Source organism: Hevea brasiliensis, chromosome 1 (assembly GCF_030052815.1).
Source record: "Hevea brasiliensis isolate MT/VB/25A 57/8 chromosome 1, ASM3005281v1, whole genome shotgun sequence".
NCBI lineage: Eukaryota > Viridiplantae > Streptophyta > Magnoliopsida > Malpighiales > Euphorbiaceae > Hevea > Hevea brasiliensis.
The window spans coordinates 26,469,138-26,489,494 of NC_079493.1; the positions used below are offsets into that span (position 1 = coordinate 26,469,138).

General features: G+C 26.5%; 1 protein-coding gene across 2 annotated transcripts; it reads right to left on the reverse strand.

The window, feature by feature from the left end:
• Window positions 1–580: 580 nt before the first annotated feature.
• Window positions 581–4,095, reverse strand: LOC131179143 (rust resistance kinase Lr10-like). Of its 2 annotated transcripts, XM_058145120.1 has the most exons (5): window positions 3,641–4,095; window positions 3,181–3,520; window positions 2,343–2,366; window positions 2,208–2,237; window positions 581–1,893 (listed from the first exon to the last, which is right to left on the reverse strand). In XM_058145120.1, exons 1-5 carry the CDS (start codon window positions 3,953–3,955, stop codon window positions 752–754), a joined length of 1,851 nt encoding a protein of 616 aa, XP_058001103.1. In that variant the 5' UTR covers window positions 3,956–4,095; the 3' UTR covers window positions 581–751. The 2 variants fall into 2 exon arrangements, with proteins under 2 accessions (XP_058001103.1, XP_058001107.1); XM_058145124.1 differs by lacking the exons at window positions 2,208–2,237; window positions 2,343–2,366.
• Window positions 4,096–20,357: the final 16,262 nt, after the last annotated feature.

Consider the following 20,357-nt stretch of genomic DNA (forward strand, 5'->3'; position numbering starts at 1 on the left):
AACTCTTTTCTGTGATTTTCTCTTTTCCACTAGGTTTGCAATAGTCCTTCAGACAGCGGTGTCACAATTTCCAGTTCAAAAGTAGGGTTAGAACTGAACTCGCAGTCACTTCCCGGTAAGGTCACCCATCGCTGTGACCCTCGGCTCATTTAACTTTTTATGCTTTGTTTTTCATATTTATACTTAACCTTCTAGTCGGCACTATTTATTTTCGTTCAGGGCTTTTCTATGTGTCTTAACATGGTTCTAATCCTCTTAATTATCCGGACCGACACCGGTCATCGGAACAGTGAAATATACCAGATTATGCATATAGAGGTATTACAAAACAAACAATTTAATTTAATATTTTAGACCTATTAATTAATTAGGGTCTAAAAATATTAAAATTAAATTGTGGTATAAACATATTGTTTTATTACTATTATTGAAACATATTCTAAAGATGCTTAGCTCAAATAAGGTTTTTCCTTGCCAAACTCTGTTGTTCATATACTCAAATAAGGACAACAAAACCAATAAATGGTGAAACATCTGGCAAATGCTCTAAACATCATAAAGTTTAAAAGAACCTAAAATATGATGCAAATATAAGTAGCGATCACTTGCAATTTAAACATAGAATTATTACAAACTATCATCAATTCATCAATTAACTCTAGTGTTTAGAGCAATTTTAAAGGATACAAGAGGAAGAAGATTACTGTTCCATCATTTGAAATGGAAGACTGCTCTTTTAATGAGTGGTATGTTAGCCTTCCCCCGTCACACTGAGCAGAATATTTCCTAAGGTCCCTTGACTTGGATTTTCAGCCAGGCTTTTCAATTCTGTAGTCACTGAATCTGCAGGAAATAGAACAGGCCTAGGAGGCATTTGTAGGCTTTCAATATCTCCTTCAAGCATCTCTACAACTTTGTTCATTGCTGGACGATCAGAAGGCTGAAACTGTACGCACCATAATCCTGTTATAATCATTTTCCGAGCTTTTATATTTTCCTCTTCTGCTGTCTCTTCTATTGGTAAATTTCCACTAGAGAGTTGGTCATAAACCCGAAATGGACTATAAACTTCACTTAAACTTTCAGCAAATCCATTTACTTTCTTCCCTCTATCTGCAACTTCTAACACCAACTGTCCAAAACTATACACATCTGCCTTATGTGAGACACGTCCAATGTTTTTGTAGAATATCTCTGGTGCCATATATCCTAATGTTCCCCTTTTAGCTGTAAGAGATGCAATGCTTCCCTTAGTTGGATAAAATTTAGCAAGGCCAAAATCAGAGATCTTTGGAGTGAAATTTTCATCAAGAAGAATATTGTGAGGTTTGATGTCAAAATGAAGGATTTGCATGTCACAACCTAGGTGTAGATATTCAATGCCATGAGCAACTCCAAGTGATATCTTATATAGTTTTTCCCAACTTAAGGAAACGGATCCTTTATGACAATCAATATAATTATTAAGAGATCCTTTAGACATGAATTCATATATAAGAGCTTGCTTTGATCTCTCAGCACAAAAACCAATCAATTGTACCACATTAACATGGTGAATCTTCCCAATTGTAGCGACTTCATTGATAAAATCTTGTCCATCATCTTTGGGTTTATTTAATATCTTTACTGCAGCAAATTGACCACTACGAAGCTTTCCTTTATACACAGAACCAAAGCCTCCTTCTCCCAACTTTTCCTTGAAAACTCCTGTTATCTTTTTAATGTCTGAATAAGAATATCTTATTGGCATGAGGTTATTGTGACTCTGAAGGAATTCTTCAATGGTATTGTATCCTGATAAATGTCTCCTTTGCCATTTATAAATGATAAATGCCATCACACATGGAGTCCCACATAAGCATCTTGCAACAAGAAGCCAAAAAAGAAGCGTTCCTGGATGAAATTTTGATTCAAGAGGGGTATAAAATTATCATTAGTTTTTTGATGTTACTTGTGATCGCACAAATTTTATTCCTTGGTTAAACCAAATTCAGTAGACTAAATCAATGAAATTGCAGTATTTTGAATTAAATTCAAAAATTCTGAAATGAATTTCAAAATCCTGCAATATCATAGGTTTGGTCCATATTTAAAGACATAGCCAATAAAGTCTAAGTTGCTATACATAATGTGTCGTGTTTTTATGTTGTCTCTACATATAATTAGACTTTATGTCTCTACATTCATTAAATGAAAGGAATTCTTACCTCCAGAAATCGAGATGGCTTCCAAAATCGCTGCGAAATAAATGAACAAGGAATTGCTGATGTTATTAATGTTAAAAGAAGTAATAATTAATTAAATATGATCACATATATTATATAAATAAAGAGTGATCCTACCTCCTATCATGTAGATGATTCCAACTGCTTCACCAAAGAAAAAAAAAGTCAGTATTAAAAAATATATTCACCAGTATATATATATATATATAGTAGAAACTTTTATGCATTTCTAACGGACTAGGATGTCATTGGCAGAAACAAATTGTGGAAGAAAATAATTCTAATTACATTGACTGAAAATGAATCTTAATTTCTTTTAATTAAAAAAAAAAAAAAAAAAAAAAAAAAAAAAAATAAAAAAAAAATAAATATATATTATATATATATATTTTATTTTTTATATTTAGTAATGCATTTTTGAAAAAAAAAAAAAAACAAAATTAAAAAAAAAAAAAAAAAAAAAAAATATTTTTTTTTTTAAAAAAAAAATATTTTTAATTTTTTTTTTATTTTTTTTTTTTTTTTTTTTTTTTATAATTTAAAATTAATTAAAAAAAACAAGAAAAATAAATAGCAAAAAAAAAAAAAATAAAAAAAAAAAAAAAAAAAACCAAAAACAAAAAAAATGACGAAATTATAGATTTAATTTTTTGAATTAGATTAGAAAAAAAAAAAAAAAAAATATTGAGCTTTTTTTTTGATTGAGGGTCATAAAAAAGAACAAAACAAAAATAAAATAAACAAACATCGCATAGATTAGATCCTTCATGCAGATCTTAACTATCAATAATATATATTTTGCCTGTATTATATACATTATGTATTTATCTCATAATAATAATAATAATAATAAACTGGAAAGTCAGCCATTTCTTCCTATTGTGTGATTTATGAATCGAACGAAAAATGGTTGAAAGCATTTATGATATATAAAATGGTTGAAAGCATTACTTACCCCTCGTGTTCATGCATCGAAAACGGTTTCTGCTGTCCAGATAGCACCTATGACACTTTTCACATTTGATGTTGTGCCAGGAAAGTTGAAACCCAAATACAAGTTCCCTGTGAATTTCAATAAAGGACATATTCTTCTTTGCCGTAACTGGAAACAAACTCATCATCTCCACGCTGCACGACTCCATCAATTCGGATGCCTTCATGTCTCCGATATTTACATAAGAGTAGTGCCTCTTCAAAGCAGATACAGAAGAATTGAATCCACGTAAAACGCAAGGAGCGGTGTCCACGTAAAGGGGAGAGTACACTGGATTTGGGCACTTGATGAAAATAATCATCTGCGATAACATGGGAGGTTGTCTCAACTTAGCCCATTTGTCTTCTTCTGACTTTGTCCATTGGTATTTATAATTGGAATATAGAACAATCTCATCATCATAATAATAATAATACTCAACTGGTAAAGGAAAACGAGGAAAGGAGGAGCAATCATCTTGATGGACGCCGGCATCCGCCAGTCGGACAGTGAAGTTATCGTAATTGATGGCCTGAACATAGTATCTTCCTCCGTTTAAATTTAACACAGTGAAATTATTTTCACAAGAAAGCTCAAATCTATGGTCTCCGCAATTATTTGGATCAGTTCGTAATCGGAAAGGGTAACGAATGTTGTGGTCATTGCCGCATGAAGAAGGGGCGCATGGACTTGCATCCCTTCCATTGCAACTTTGGGAGAAAAGCAGGAAAAGAAAGATGAGCGTTTCTGTAGTCATGGGAGGACAGCAAAGAGATCGATCGATAAGCTTATTCTGAATATATTTTCCGTAACATTTGTACTGGTGGTGGTGAAGAGCCACCGTATTTTTATATTGGGAAAAAATGTTGACGTGTATATATATATATATATATATGTATATATATATATATATATATACTGGTGGTGGTGAAGAGCCGCCGTATTTTTTTATTTGGTGGTGGTGAAGAGCCGCCGTATTTTTATATTGGGAAAATATGTTGACGTATATATATATATATGTCCTAATTAATTTTAAATTTCTTATGAAGTTGGACATTGATTAAAATTTCAACCCATTAAAATCAAATTTCTGACAGTTTGTATGGTGGACCAATCAAATCAGGTAATGGATAACGAGGAATGGAGGAGCAATCGTCTGGATGGACGCCAGCATCCACCGGTCGGATGGTGAAGTTATCATAATTGAAGGACTGAACATAGTATCTCCCTTGGGTTAGATTTAAGACGGTCAAATTATTGTCACAAGAAAGCTCAAATCTATGGCGTCCGCAATTATTAGGATCAGATTGCAATCAAAAAGGGCAACTAATGTTGCGGATATTCCCACATGAAGGAGCATAGTGATTTGTTTCCGTAGCATTGCAAATCATTTGGGTGATAAAGCAGCAAAACAATGATGAGCCTTTCTCCAATGTCTTCATTAACGATGTTTCTAGGCTCCGCCTGTTGTATTATTGGTGCTTACATAGTAAAATAAATAAATAAAATTAATTAATAATTTTAAATAAAATATTCAATAACCATAATAATAAAAAGCAAATAACATTTTTGCTACAAAAAATTAATATTTAAAAAAGAAATATCCAAAATTTTTTTGGACAGCAGAATAAAATTATTATAATTTTAATTAATAAATGAAAGTATAAAAGTCTTCTCCACTCAACATCAGTCACCAGTCAGTCATCACTGAAAAATTGGTCCCACTTTGATGTTTCAAATTTGCAGTCTTTCTCATCACTCGCAAGAAGTCATCAATTAGCTGTTTACCACCAGTGCAGTGGACATTATTCTCATCCATGAGGATGTGTTGTTGAATTCTTGGAAAACTTTGATCCCATAAAGCCATTTTCAGTTTTTTCATAATGAAAACTCAACTTAATAATTCATTACTTGTTACCCATATATTATTAAGATATGACTCAAAATTTTATTGTCATTTGAAAAATATTTTTTTAATTTAAATAAAAAAAATATTTTTTAATTAAATAGATAATTATTTTATACATATTTAGGACTCTTATTTTATTATTTTTATCAATTTTATTGAGATTATAATCGAAGGTATTAATATTATAAATAAAAATATTATAAAAAAAATTATTTAACTTTAATACATAATAAAGAGAGTATAATTCAAGAGAAAGAATTATTATCCATTGAAATCTATAAAGAGAAAGTACTATTACTTATAATGTGAAATTGTAACATAATATTATTACCGTAATTTTATTCGTGCTTTGTATAAATTATTTATCATTTTAATATGTATTTTTATATTTTATATTTTTATAATTATATTATAAAATTTTAATTAATTATAATTTTTATTTTAAGTGTGAAAAAATTAATAAGTTGATTAATATATTATTTTTAAATTATGAACAGAAGCTAGCTATAATATTTATACTTTCTAGTCATTAAATAATTTTAAGCTTTAAATCTTTTATCGAAACATCTATTTTTTTTTTAAGTACAATATATATTTACGCACACAAATAGATGAGATTTAATAAATAATTTATCAAGCATAAAACATTAAGGTTTTGAAAAAAAAATAATTAAAAATATAATTATATAAAGAACAATTAAATTATCGAAATTAGCGAGTTCAAAGTGTAAATTTTAATAAGCACTATATTTAATATCCAATAAAAGTGAGAAATGAATTTATTTTCTAATATTAATAAATTTTATTAAATTTTAAATTTTGATTTTAATAAATAATAGATTATTCATTTTTTTAATTAGTTCACATATACATATTATCTGAATTTTAAAATTTAAAAGGATAAACTGACTCAAGTAAATTTTAAATAATTATTATTTTTATATCCTTATTTACATATCAATTAATCAATATTTTTTATCATGTGGTATATCAATTAATCAATATCCTTTGCCAAGTGATATTTTTTGCTAGTTAGGCTTATACAAATCAGCAGAAAATAATAGCAATTGACTGACAAATGACATAATTTTAAGTTAATTAATAATAATAATAATAATAATAATAATAATAATAATAATAATAATAATCATCATCATCAATTTTATAATCGATTTTTGTAACTAATTAAAATTGATTGCTATTAGCAATCGATTTGTGATTCTTGAATCGGTTGTTAATCGATATTAAAAAACTTTCAATATATAATTAGTTAGTAACTAGTTAAAAAATCAACTATTAATAGCAATCAATTTAAAAATTAGCTGTGAACAGCAATCGATTTAAAACTCGATTGCTAACAACAATCAATTTAGGAAATCAGTTATTAAATTAAATAGTTATTTTAATAGACTCTAAAATTTGGTAACTAATTTGCAATTAGTTGCAAAAATTAGTTGCTATTAGTAACCGATTTAAATAGGTTATAAAAATTGATTGTTAATAGCAACCGATTTGCAACTGTTTTCCTTGTCACTTGTTATTAGTAATCAATCTTTGCAATTGATTTAAATCAATTGCTAATAACAACCGATAATCGGTTGCTAAATTCCTCTCTCCCCCCACCCTCCTGGCAAAAAAAAAATTTTCACTTTTTTTTTATTTGCAACCAATTCAAATTGGTTGGTAACAAACAACTGATTTTTACAACCGATTGAAATTTTGTTGCTATTAGTAACTGATTTTATAATCGATTTGTCTCCCCCTAAAAATTTCTACCCAATTTTTTTTAAAAAAGAATAGCAACTAATACTCGATTGTTAAATTAGTTGCTAATTTGCTTATATAAACTACTACTCATATTCTTTCACCACCACTAATTTTTTTCTCTTTCATTCTTATCTTTTCTTTAATTTTATTTATCATCTTTTTTTTTCTTATCTAATTTATTCTTTATGATTTTTTTCTTTCTCATCTACTTCTTCTTCATTGTCTTTTTCTTTCTTATTTTTTCTTCTTCATCTTCTTTCTCTTTCTCATCTAATTTCTTCTTCATCTTTTTTTCTTTCTTATCTTTTTTATTTGATTTTATTTTAATTATAATTTATTTTTTATTCATATATTTTTTAGTAAATTATTTGTTGTACTAATTTTTAATAATAATTATTTTTTTCTTAATTTTTGTTATAATATATGTCAATTTTTTACTAATTTTTCTTAAATATATTTTTATATTTAATTTTTGTTATTATTTTGATTAATAATTATTGTTAGTAATTTGTTTTTATAATATTTTATATTAATTTTACAATACTAATTTTTATTAATAAATTATTATTTTAGTAATTTTTAGAATATTTTTATAAAAATTTTTATTTGTTATTTGAATATTTATTTTTTTGAAAAAAAATTAAATTAGCAATCGACAATCGATATTGCTAAATATGTACAAAGTGGTTGCAAAATTGCCAAACTAAAGACACCAATTTTTTTTGCAACTGATTTCGGTTACTAAATCGATTAGTAGTAGCAACTAATAATTTTTAGTTAAAATTTTTAATTTTTTTAAATTTGATTATTTAAGCAACTAATTTGGTTTTCGATTGCTAAATCGGTAGCTAATAACAATCAAATTATCAATCGGCTATTAATCAATTTAGCAAACAATCTCATTGTAATTAACTGAATCCATTGATAATTCGATTAGCAACCAATTTTAATGGTTCGGTTGCTAATCCTTGTTTTTAGTAGTGAATTAAACCATTAGAAAAAAAAAATGAGTTGATTCTCTTAGAAGAACTATGTAACTAAAAGATGATTAAAAAAAAAAAAACTAACAAGAGTTGGTCAGTTGTATTGATTCATAGTTAAACTATATATTTTATTTATAAACCTTATTTATCTCTAGTTTTCATTTTCATTTAATTAAAATTTTCATATATGAAACTTTTAAATAATCACTTGAATCTCAACTTTCGCAAATCAAGCATGTCTTTCATTTTATGGATAATATATATATATATATATATATATGAATGAGGGGGCAAACTTTTAAAGGATATTTTGGGGTGAACTTTTGAAAGACAAAATATCCTTAATTTTTATGTTATTTATAAATATATTATCTCTTATTACTTAAATTAATTGCTAGAATTATGGCTCAAAATCCTAGTGGAATTTGAAAAGAGACATTTTCCTATATAGAGTCTAACTCTTATTTTAGTGTTATTTTTAAATTGAGTGGGACTCCTAATCAGATTAGAATTGAGAGAATTAATAATATAAATAGAAGAATAGTGGAAAATGTTATTTAACTTTCAACTAATTGAGTGAGGCTGTCGCCCATTATAGAGAGTAGCTTTGCCAAATTCTGAGGATTTGGCTCTGCCCATTGATAAGAGGCACTTGCCCATTGTAGTGTAGAGAGTCTTCGACCTAAGGTGGAGTAAGGACATAGAATTCAAGAGAAATGTATTTTTGTCCATTGGTGAAAGAGATCTTGCTCATATAGTTGAAGGCACCCCTTGTGATGTAGTGTTGTAATAGTAAATATATTGAGTTATGTTTAGAAGAGACTGAGAGAGACTAACTAATATATTTACTATGAGCAGTTATGTAGTATGGATTCTCTTGGGTGTAATTGGATTTATGGGTAGTATAACTTTGAGCTTGTAATGATGATTTATGATTGTTGATAGTGGAAGATGACATGCCTGTGGATGTAGCCCTATATTGAGAGGATGCACCATGTAAATATTGGTATTTTATGTATTTGCTTTATTTCTTTATAGTTTACATACTTTCACGATACACAACAATTAATATTAGAGCATAGAGATGATCTCGGTGAGTTTTGTTAAAGGTGCAGCTGCTGCGACATGTAAAAGTCACACATGTAATAATGGTGATGATGGAGAGTTGAAATTGAAGTGGAGCTCTTGATGTAAAATCAAGAAGATTGATGACGTGAAAATTTTTTGAAAAAAGAAGCAAGTTACTGTAACACCCTCACATTTGTAGTCCATACATTCTACTGTTCCAATGATTGATGTTTGTTCGGACAGCTAGAACATTGAGAACCATAATTAAATCACAGAAAGAATTCATAAACTAAATTGATAAAGATCAAAAGAATTTGGATAAAAATAAGAGAAACAAAGAACAATCAGTTAAATGAGCCCAAAGTCCAGGCGATGGGTAACCGACCTGAGAAGTGACTGTGTGTAACACCCCAAAAATTTTAAATTTATTATTTTATGAGTAATATTGATATTTTAATTTTATTTAAATTTTAAGAAAATTATTTGAGATTTTTCGGATTTTAAAAATTGGGTTCGATTTTCCGAAAATATAAACTTTGATGATTTTTAAAAATTAATTTAAAGACCACGTAGTAAAACTAAAAATATATTTGGAGTTTACGAATTTTTCTGAGTTTTTTGGAATTTTTCAGATTTTTGAACCCTCCAGAAGATTTGATGATTAAAATTTTTCTCTCTTCCTCGAATTTTTCCGACCTTTTTTCTTCCTCCTTTTCTAAAAATTCCGGGCTCCTCCGCCTCTCTCCTCTCTTCCTCTCTCTCTTTACTCCTTCCCCCCTCCTCCTCTTGCGCTGCTCCCTCCCTCCTCCTCCAGCGCTCTTCTTTCCGCCCGCCGCCAGCCGCCTAAAATCACCGGGTCCTTTCCCCCTTCTCTCCCGCCGGCTCTCAGTGCCGCAGGCCCTCGCCGCGCATCAGCTTTTTGCGACGCGGGCACCCTCGGAAATGGCGCTGGCTTTTGACTTTTGGGCTAGATTTCTATCTAAAGCATGAACTTACACTGCGCTTTCAATCGCCATTTTGTCCGGCCTTCTTGTTAAATTTTTATTATTTGAAATTAGAATTTTTTGAATTTGGCAAATAATGAGTGAACTTACGCCCAAGTTTGAAGTGAACACCGTTGAAGCTTTTGGCTTTTAAAAGAGTTGAGAATTAAATAGTTTCTTTGCTTAGAAAAAGTTGGTATGATTTGTTTTCGAGTTTTAGAGTAATGCAAGCCAAGTAAAATTTAGAAAAAAAAGATTTTAATCGTGAAAATTGCTTTTGAATAATTTCAGGAGAAAAATACAATAGGATCATTGAAATATAAAGTTTTAATGAAACGCAAGGTATGGCCGAAGCAACTTGAAAAAGGTCTTTTTTTTGGCTAAACCACCATTGTCGAATGCTGAAACATTTGTTCGGCTAAAGGTAAATAAAAACCCAAAAAAAATTTAATAGATTTAAAGAGTGCTTCTTTAAAAAATTTAAAATTTTTAAAGAGAATTATTAAGCAAAATTGAAGAGGAAAATTATAATGACTTTTAATATGTGTAAAAAATACAAAAAAAAATGAAAGAATTATAAATATATTTTGAAAATTTTTGCAAAATTGATCAATGCTAAGGATAAATATAAAAATTTTAAAAAATCTTATAAAAGGAGAAAAAAAATAAAATTGAATAAAATATTTAAAAAAACTGAATAAGGAAAGAAAGAAAAATAATAGTTATTTTTATATTAAAATTCAAATATGTTTTAGGAGTGAGCCAATTGGATATAAGCATAAAATATTAATGTAGTAACATGATTTATATTGATATGTATAAGGTATTATGATCATGCGATATATATATGCATCATATAATGCAGAGTATAGTATGTTATGGTGCTGTGCATTTAATGGTGTTGTGCCATAGATGTTGTTTGTTGCATTTTGATGTTGACAGTGAGTTGCCGGCGGTTGTAGGAGTAGTTCAATGTGGTGTGGTTGGCCATGGTATGCATTTGATTGATCGTCCCGATCAAGTTCTTGGAGAGCTTAGTTGTTGGATTGTGCAGGTTATTTGCAGGATTTCCCGATATTACGAGATTGATATTATCGCTGAGAGTGATATTATGATTTTTGTTTTGTTACATAGCTAATTTATATTTGTGTTGACCAAATTGGGTTTTATTAATATTAAATTAGTGCTTGAGTTATATTTATTGATTTTATTAAAATTATGCATTTGAAGTTGTATCTTTTGCTCACTGTTGCATTATTATTGATTTGAGGAGAGATATTTACAGTTGTTTATGTTTTTCTTAAAATTAGTTTCTTATTCGGTTTGTGTAATTTTATAAAAAATTGCTTTTCTTCTGTGTTAGATTATTTATTTTTATGAATTTTTTAATATATTGAAATTGTCATTTATGTTAAGTTTTGTTATTTTTATTAAGTTTTATTTTATTTAATGTTATTTTGGACCATTTATATATTTGCAATATGATATGTTATTTGAGATGTGGCTGGCTTAATATTTCATTGATGTTTGATTGAGTTTAGAGAAATTTTTAGGCTCCATATATTTTATGATGATGTGGTCTTTTTATTGGTGGATGAAGGCTCTGATTGATGGAAGGTCCAAATTGTCAGACGAGTTGAGTCAGTCTGAATGAGTTCAAAGGAAATGAGCTTTTAGAGTTTATTTTTTTTAGTTAGACGTGGTGTCGGGTTTAGTGGAGCTTTAACCCGTGAGTGTCGGCCTGTGCTTAATAACCTTAAATTTGTGTGGCTTTACCCCTAGTGTTTGTGTGTGGTGCTCCAGTATGAAAAAGGTGGAAAAAAGAGACAAAAATGGAAAAAGAGAAATTTGAAATAATGTAGAGACCAAGTTTAACAAGAGCTATTAGATAAGAAAATATCAGAATAAAATAAGACATTGAAATAAAAAGGAGACCCAATGAATAAATAAATTGAGCCTTAAAAACAGAAATCAATGTAAAATAGAAAGAAAATTAACATTAAAGATTCCAAAATAATATAGAAGTATTAAAGAAAGAAAAAAGAAAAAAGAAAATTAAAATTAAAATTTAAAGAATTAAAATTGAATTAAAAGTAAAAATTTATTTTATTATTTTGGAGATTTAAAAAAATAAAATTAAAATTTAAAAATATATAAATTAAATAAAAAAAGAAAAGAAAAATTCTTTTTCTTTTTTAATAAAATATAAATTTCTAGGATAATCTTCAATTTCCAAAATTAATTAAAATTAAATCATTCAAGTTTTTCTTCTTCTTCTAAATTTTAATAAATTTCCTCAAAAAAACCTTCTAAATTCTCATTCTATTGTCCAGTGATAACTTAATTCAAAGAAACATTTAAAGATTAAGAAATTTGAGAATTAATAAATAAAGGTAAGTTTATTTTCTAATCAAAGTTATATATATTTAGAATTTTTGATCAAATCAAAAGAATTAAAAATTTTAAGGATGAAGTGAAAAAAGAAAAATATAGTTAAAATTAAAAAAATATTCTTAATGGTATGGGTGAAATGGATTGGTATTTATTTTAAATTAATTATGACATGAATTAGAGCTTAATGGTGACAATGATGAGTGTTTAGGTTGCATGGCTTTATGTGAATTATTAAGATGGAAAATTTAGGGTTTAATGAAATTTATGTTTTATGGGTGTTAGAGTTATTGGTTAATATGTTTATGCACATTATGCATGTTTTGTAGTGTTATGAATTGATTGATGATGAGAATTGATTAATGATTAAGAAAGCGAATTTTTGTTGAATATGAATTGGAATCTTTAAGACCTTATGATTTAGTTTAGAAAAAATTAAATTGTTGAACACACACCAGCTAGAAATTTTAGATGAAATATTTTAAATGAATAAGAATTAAAGCCACATTCATTTGAAGAAAAAAACCCTTAATAAAAAACTCCAAATAAGTTTGCCAAAATTGGCTTGAATGAAAATTGGTGTTCTAACTGGACAAAAACAGTGAAAAAATTAAAATGAAAAATAATGGCTATAACATCCAAAATTGAAGAATTCTTGAACTATGATTTAAGGAACCATTGAAAGGTTAGACATAGGCACAATTTTTGTTTAGAAAATCTGAAAGGACTCAAAAACTAATCTAACTAACCTGCTAGAGCAACAAAACCTATTAGAACTGAATTGACTAAAAATCTTTGGAGAATTTGATCAAACAACCAATTTTGGAAAAGTTTAAAAAAAAAACACAAAGATGGTACAAAAATGTAAAAGTGAAAAAAAAAAAAAATTAATTTAAAAACTAGCTAAATAGTGTTTTGAAAAAAATCCAACAAAAAATGGAAAATGGGCAATGGAATAGACAATTTATAGGACAATTTAGCAATTCAAAAAATAAAGAAATTGTTTTGACCAAATAGTTTAGAATAGTCTTTAAATAAAGAAACTCACTGGGACCCTTGAAACAATGTTCCTAAGCTATGAAGAAATAGGGCTACAACTTATTTTTTTTTACAACTTTCATAAAATTTTAAATTTTAAGAATATTTACCTATAATGTAAAAGAACTGAAATCTGATAAAACCTAGAAAACTGAATATATGAGTTAATGGAACAACTCACATGAAGCACGAAAATACTGTAAATATGAATGAACTTTTGAAATGATGAATTCCATAATTTATACAGGGGGTATTATTAATAATAGATAAAAACAATGACCTAGTGCTAAAACAACAATTTTTATGAATTTGTTTGAAATTGGAATATGGAATGCCTAAATGAAGGCAATGAAAAAATTTAAAAACAATGAATGAAGCAAAAAAAACCTGAAAATAAACTTAAAATAGATGGAAAAATGGAAAATAAATGGAATAAACAAATGAAGTAAATAAAAGAATAATAGATTGGAAAGTTTTGAAAAGACATAAATAAATTGGAAATTCAAAATCAATTGAAAATTTATCTAGAACGAAAACTTTATGAACTTAAGAAAGCTAGAAAGTATTAAGAAATGGTTGTTTAAGTTAGAGATTGAAATATGGTAATGATTTGAGCTTTTTTACATGTGTTAAGTAGTTTATTTTAGGTAAAGGAGATCCAAAGAAGGAGTAAATTAAAATTTTTAATGAAGCAATTGTTTAAGAAAATTTGAAAAATTGTTTTTAAGGAATTGTTTTACATATTAAAAATGATTGAATGATTTTATTGTTTAGATGAATTGTTTTTTTTAGAGTTGATTTTTAAAATTTTTTATTTTTGTACAACAATTATTGAATTTTTTTATGAAATGATTTTTTATGGTTTAGATTATATTGATTTATTTTGAATTTTGCATTTATCATATTATGTTTTTATATTGATTTTATATGTATGAGTATATAGAATTTTAGTTTTTGAGTTTAAAATGAGTTTTATGATTTTATATTTTTATATTAAAGTTTCACAATATTAGGTTATACTGATATTCATTTTGTATAGGTATTCTTACAATTATTTTAGAAACTTATTATCTATTATCATATTAGTATTTTTATTTTATGTGATTTTGTTTTATTTTATATACATAATTGTTTTAAGTGATTTTTATGTTTCCTCATTTATACATATATTTATGTGTAATAAGTGTTATATTCCATTTATTTTTTTACTTTTATCTGTTCATAATATAATTATGAATATATGAAATAATATTTCTAGCACAAAATATGTTCATAGTTTTTCTAAAGAGATATATCATAATATAACATCGGAAAGATTATATTCATATTATATTCCATGTTATATTCTTATTATATATATATACAATATATAGTTATTGTATATTTATTGACAATGCCATATATAATACATGATAAGTGCACTTATAAATTGATAAGGGTGACACTGAATACATACATGCATGGAGCACTTATACTTGTAAATGTTTTGTCATAAATCATATTGTCAGTATATTGTACAGTTTGAGTTTACTTGCAAATCTTATTTATTGTAAATAGGTTATATCATATTTATTTTTTATGATTTTAGATGTTATGTATGTATATGTGGGTATGTGTTGGATCTAGTAGTTATATATATGGTATGATGAAATCTTCATAATGGGAAATTGTTTGCTAAGAGATATAATATTTATAAGGTGTTGATATTATTGTAGTGTCAAGTTCTTTTAGTAAAATGAGAAGATATCCAGAATTCCAATTAAGAGCAGAATCTTTAAATCGAAGTAAAATTTCGGATGACATAAAGAGAAAATGGGTAAAGAATTAAAATATTTTAATATAAAATTATTTGGATTTTGTATATAAGAGATATTAGTGCGTGAGATTTAATTGATAATGGGTTTCATTGATAATAGGTATATTTATATGTTATCATATCACTTAATGCATATTGCATTTATACCATGATTTTACATGAGTAAATAAGGTGATTTAGAGACCATATTTAGAAAGATTAATAAATGAGAAAGAGAATTGATTAATAATCAAGAGTTGAAATCATTTATTATAAGCCTATTAAACACATTATTGAAAATCACAATTAATTAATTAAATTCATTAATTAATTTAGATTAGTTTAATTAATTAATTAAATAATTTTGGTTTAATATATAGTTTAATTGATTAAAAAAATAAGTTTAGAAATTAATTATATAATAAAGTTTATATTATAAATGTATATTATTGAATTTAAAATTGTTTAAAAAGTTTAATTATGAATTATATAAATTTTATATTAAATAAATTTAATTAATGAATTTAAATAAATTGATTTATATTGATTAATTTATATTTATTAAAAATTGATTAGAAGAAGACAAATTAATTTTTTTTGATTAGAAAATTTTATTAAGACACAAATGTATTTTGGTCATTTCACATGTGACACTTCACCAAGTTTAGAAATGTACACATTAAACATTTTAATCATAAGATAGATTTAACATATTAAGAATATTAAAAGTTAATTTAGATTAAGTGATTGACGGACAAAAAAATGTGAATTAATCAATTAAGCCTAGCTTTGTGTGTTAACATTGTAATGAATTTTAAGTAGCTGTTAAGATCAATCTCCTGCATTGTGAAATAAAATCTCTTCTCTTAACCTTCTCCTCTAATCTCTTTAATTCCTCATTAATCCTCTCATTTCTTAAATTTTAATCTCATCAATCTAAAAAACTAAAAATTACTTCTGCTTCAAAATCTAAAAATTGTTTCTAATTAATCAATTAATAAATCTTAATTTTAAAAATCTGAAAAAAAAATTTCTTAAATTATTTCTTAGTGTAAAAGCTATCTGGACAAATTACTAAAGCTTTTAATTTGCTTGAAAAAAAAAAAAAAATATGCGAAAATATAATCAAGAGTCAAGAGGTTAGTGTGTTTGTTCATGATTAGTTCTTCTTGTTAAAATTAATCTAAATCTTAAAATCATAAATAATAAAACAAATTGATTAAATTTATTAGTTTTAATATATTTTATGTTGCTTAATATTGAAAAAATTTTTATAAAAAAATCAAAATTTGATTTAATATGTAAAAAATTTTGAAATTTTATATTAGAAAATAAACAAAATTTTTTCGTTGTTGTTCAATTCTTTGAATTTTCAATTTTCCATTTAAAATTTTGATATATTTTTATATTGTTTGTGTTTGATCATGAGATTTGATTTATATATTTTTTATTGTGTTTTGTGTATATTATATTGTTTATGTCACAGTGATCAAGGGATTGTTTTCCAATGAGTTTGTGGTGGAATTGTGTTTTTGCTTTTAATTTGGAATTGCTGTATGATCTAAATTAATTCTCATTCTAAAATTTATTTTTAATTATAATTTTTAATTTTAAATTAAAATTTAAATCAAAATTAAATTTAAAAATTAATAAATAATTATAATTTGAAATATTTTTTTTTAATTTAAATTAAATGAAAATGAATTTTGAAAATTTTAAAGTGATTCAAATCATAATTTTTTTTGAATTTGTTTGAAATTGAAAATTTTCTGAATTTTTTAGAAATTTTGATTTTTATTTAAATTTGATTTTTTTTTTTGTTTTGTTTGAATATGATTCTGAATTGATTTTAAAATTATTTGAATGTGAATTGAAATGATTTTTTAAAATGTTTAAAATTGATTTAAAATGAAATTTTTTTTTTATTTGTTTTCATTAAAATTATTTTTTAATTTATTTTTTTATGTGAATGAGATTCAAAATTTAGAATTTTTTTTTTATGCATTATTCATTTCAATTTAATTTTTATAATATGATTAGATTATGATTTAAATATATATATTTGTTTTATTTGATTATTTTTTTATGATTTCCAGTATGCTTTGGATTTATTTATTTTTTAAAATTATATTATTTATTTTTTTATTTTATTTTTTTAATTTATTAATTAATATTTTTATTTTTATTTTTTATTTTTTTTGTATTTATTATTATATATTTATTATTTTATAAATTATTATATCAAGTATTGGAGCACTTCATTAATTTCAAGAGAAGAGGTGGGCATGTTCAATAATATTGGATTGCAAGAAGAAGTTGGAAGGTAGATCAAAGGAAGTTCACAGAGAAATGAGACTGAAAGATCAAGTGTTGCTTGAGAATTGAATCCTCTTGTAAAATGATGAATGAATGCAAAGCCTTATAATGACCATTAATTATTATAGAATGTATATGATCCTTAGAATGGATCATGTATCATATATATGCAAATTAATTGAATAATGCATATATGAATAAAATAATCAAAGAATGATATTAAATATATATAAAAGTATGAAAATAAATTATTAAAAAAAATAATTTATAAAATAAATTATAATAAGTAAAAAAATTTGAACAAAAGATTATTATAATTTTAAAATTTTTAAAATATTATTAAATTATAGCAATTAATTTAAGAATTTTGTAAAGAATAATTATTGATGCAATAATGATAAATTAAAATAATATATATTAAATAATATTGATGTGGATGTACATTAAATGTAATGGAATAAATATTGGATAATGTTGATAATTGGAATAATATTATAGTAACAGAAATAGGGCTACAATCAAGATTGGATTAATAGTAGCAATGTATTAGGGAGATGTTTGTACATAGGAGATTTTGAGCATTTTGGGCTAGGTAAACTTAGAATTGACTATGAAGTGATGAATATGGGATTACGAGGATGATCAATAGAATTATGATTTTTCAATCACCACTAGAAATCCATCCAAAATATTTAGCTAATTTGAGAACCAGATTAATGTAAGTTAATGGTTAATTAAATGGGATTTTTTTTTTAATTAATTTCATAAAATTACTAATTAAATTTTTTATTTTTAATTTTTAATCATTTAGTTTAATTGATTTAGACATTTATGATAATATCCAAATTTTGCGAACCACATATTTGTATATTGCTTGCATACGTAATCACCAGATTTGAGATACTCTGTCAATCTCAAATTTGAGAAGAAATCTGAAACCCCTAATGAACAATTGGGTCTCAGGATATGAATGTCATTCAAGCCAAGAGAGAGAACAGAACAGAGGGCAACAAGTGGAAGGACCCATGGAAGAAGAGTGGAGTGAGCATGATGTGTTTTGATGAGTGATGAGACATGCTTTGCAGAAGAAGCATGTAGATGAGTCCTGAGTGACCTCAGAGAGTGAGATGAAGAATGAGTCATCCATGGAGAATGTGAGAGTGAGCACGGATGAGAATGTGGAGGCATGAGACAAGAGAAGAGGACAGCGAGGACGGATGTCCACAAAGAGAGATGAACAGATTGATGATGAGAACATCTTGACTTGACACATTCTTCTTGGGATCCGATAATAACATGATCGATTGATTTGATGATTCCCTTTTTGTGACTTTTTTATGAGGATTTTAACCATTATGACATAAATTATATTTTGGGAATTTGAGGTTAACTCTTTTTTAGAGATTGCTAAAAAAAACTTTCTAGAAAATAGAAGAAATTGCCCAAAGAGGATTCTTAAGATTTCATAAGAGCACAGAGAAGAAGATCTATCAAGAAGAAAATAAGAAAAAGAAATCTATGAAAAAGAAAAATAAGAAAAAGAAAAGGAAAAAGAAAAAGAAGACCAAAAGAAACTTAGGCAAAGAAAAGAAGTACACTAAAGTGAAAAGCAAAAGTTTAAAGTGTTTGAATAAAGAGAGATTAGCAATGAAGCAATTTTAACAATCTGAAAAAAAAATAAATTTGAAAATTATATAAAGCATAAAATTATCAAATGCAAGGTTATGTCATGTTGCAGAAGATAGGATTACAAAATTGGAGAAAATGGGGATTCTATCCTCATTGGGCTCTGAGCTTACTCCAACTTGTGAATCTTGCCTTCAGGGCAAAATGACTAGACCACCCTTTATTAGACAAGGGCAAAGAGCTGAAAATATTTTGGAACTAATACATAGTGATGTATGTGGTCCATTTAAGGAAATGGCTAGAGGCGGTTTTCATTACTTTATTACCTTTACTGATGATAAATCAAGGTTTGGGTATTTGTATTTGATGAAATACAAACATGAATCCTTTGAAAAGTTCAAAGAATTTAAATCTGAAGTAGAAAATCAAACAGGAAAGAGTATTAAATCTCTTCGATCAGATCGTGTAGATGAATATTTGAGTACTAAATTTGATGAATACTTGAGAGAGTATGGCATTATTTCCCAGCTGACTCCTCCAGGAACGCCACAGTTGAATGGTGTATCTGAAAGGAGAAATCGTATATTGATATGATGAGTATGATGAGCTATACAGATATGCCAATCTCTTTTTTGGGGATTTGCATTAGAATCAGCTTTGTATATTCTGAATAGGATTCCATCAAAATCAGTTTCTTCCACACCTTATGAGATATGGCATGGAAGAAAACCAAGTCTTAAGTATGTTAAGATTTGGGGTTATCCAGCTTATATCAAAAAGCTGAACATTGATAAATTGGAAATCAGATCAGAAAAAGGTCGACTTGTTGGATATATAAAAGATAGTTTTGGATATTATTTTCATTTGCCTACATCACAAAAGGTTGTGGTGAGTAGAGATGCTACATTTCTTGAACAATAGTTTGTTCAAGAAGGAGGCAAAGGAAGGCAAATAGAGTTGGAATTGGAGAATTCTAACCAATCAACAGATCAGATGGATATAGATCCATCTAGTCAACCTACACCCGTTGATGAAACATCTACAGCTGTTCCTCGTAGAACAACCAGGGTATCTCACCCACCAATGAGATATGGTTTCCTTCATGAAGAAGAACAAGAGTTGTCTACTCGTGAAGAAGTAGATCATGGAGATGATCCACTTGCCTATGAAGAAGCTATATCAGATATAGACTCTTCAAAATGGATTGATGCTATGAAATCCAAAATTGATTCCATGTATAAGAATCAAGTTTGGGATCTTGTTAACCCACCTGAAGGTATTGT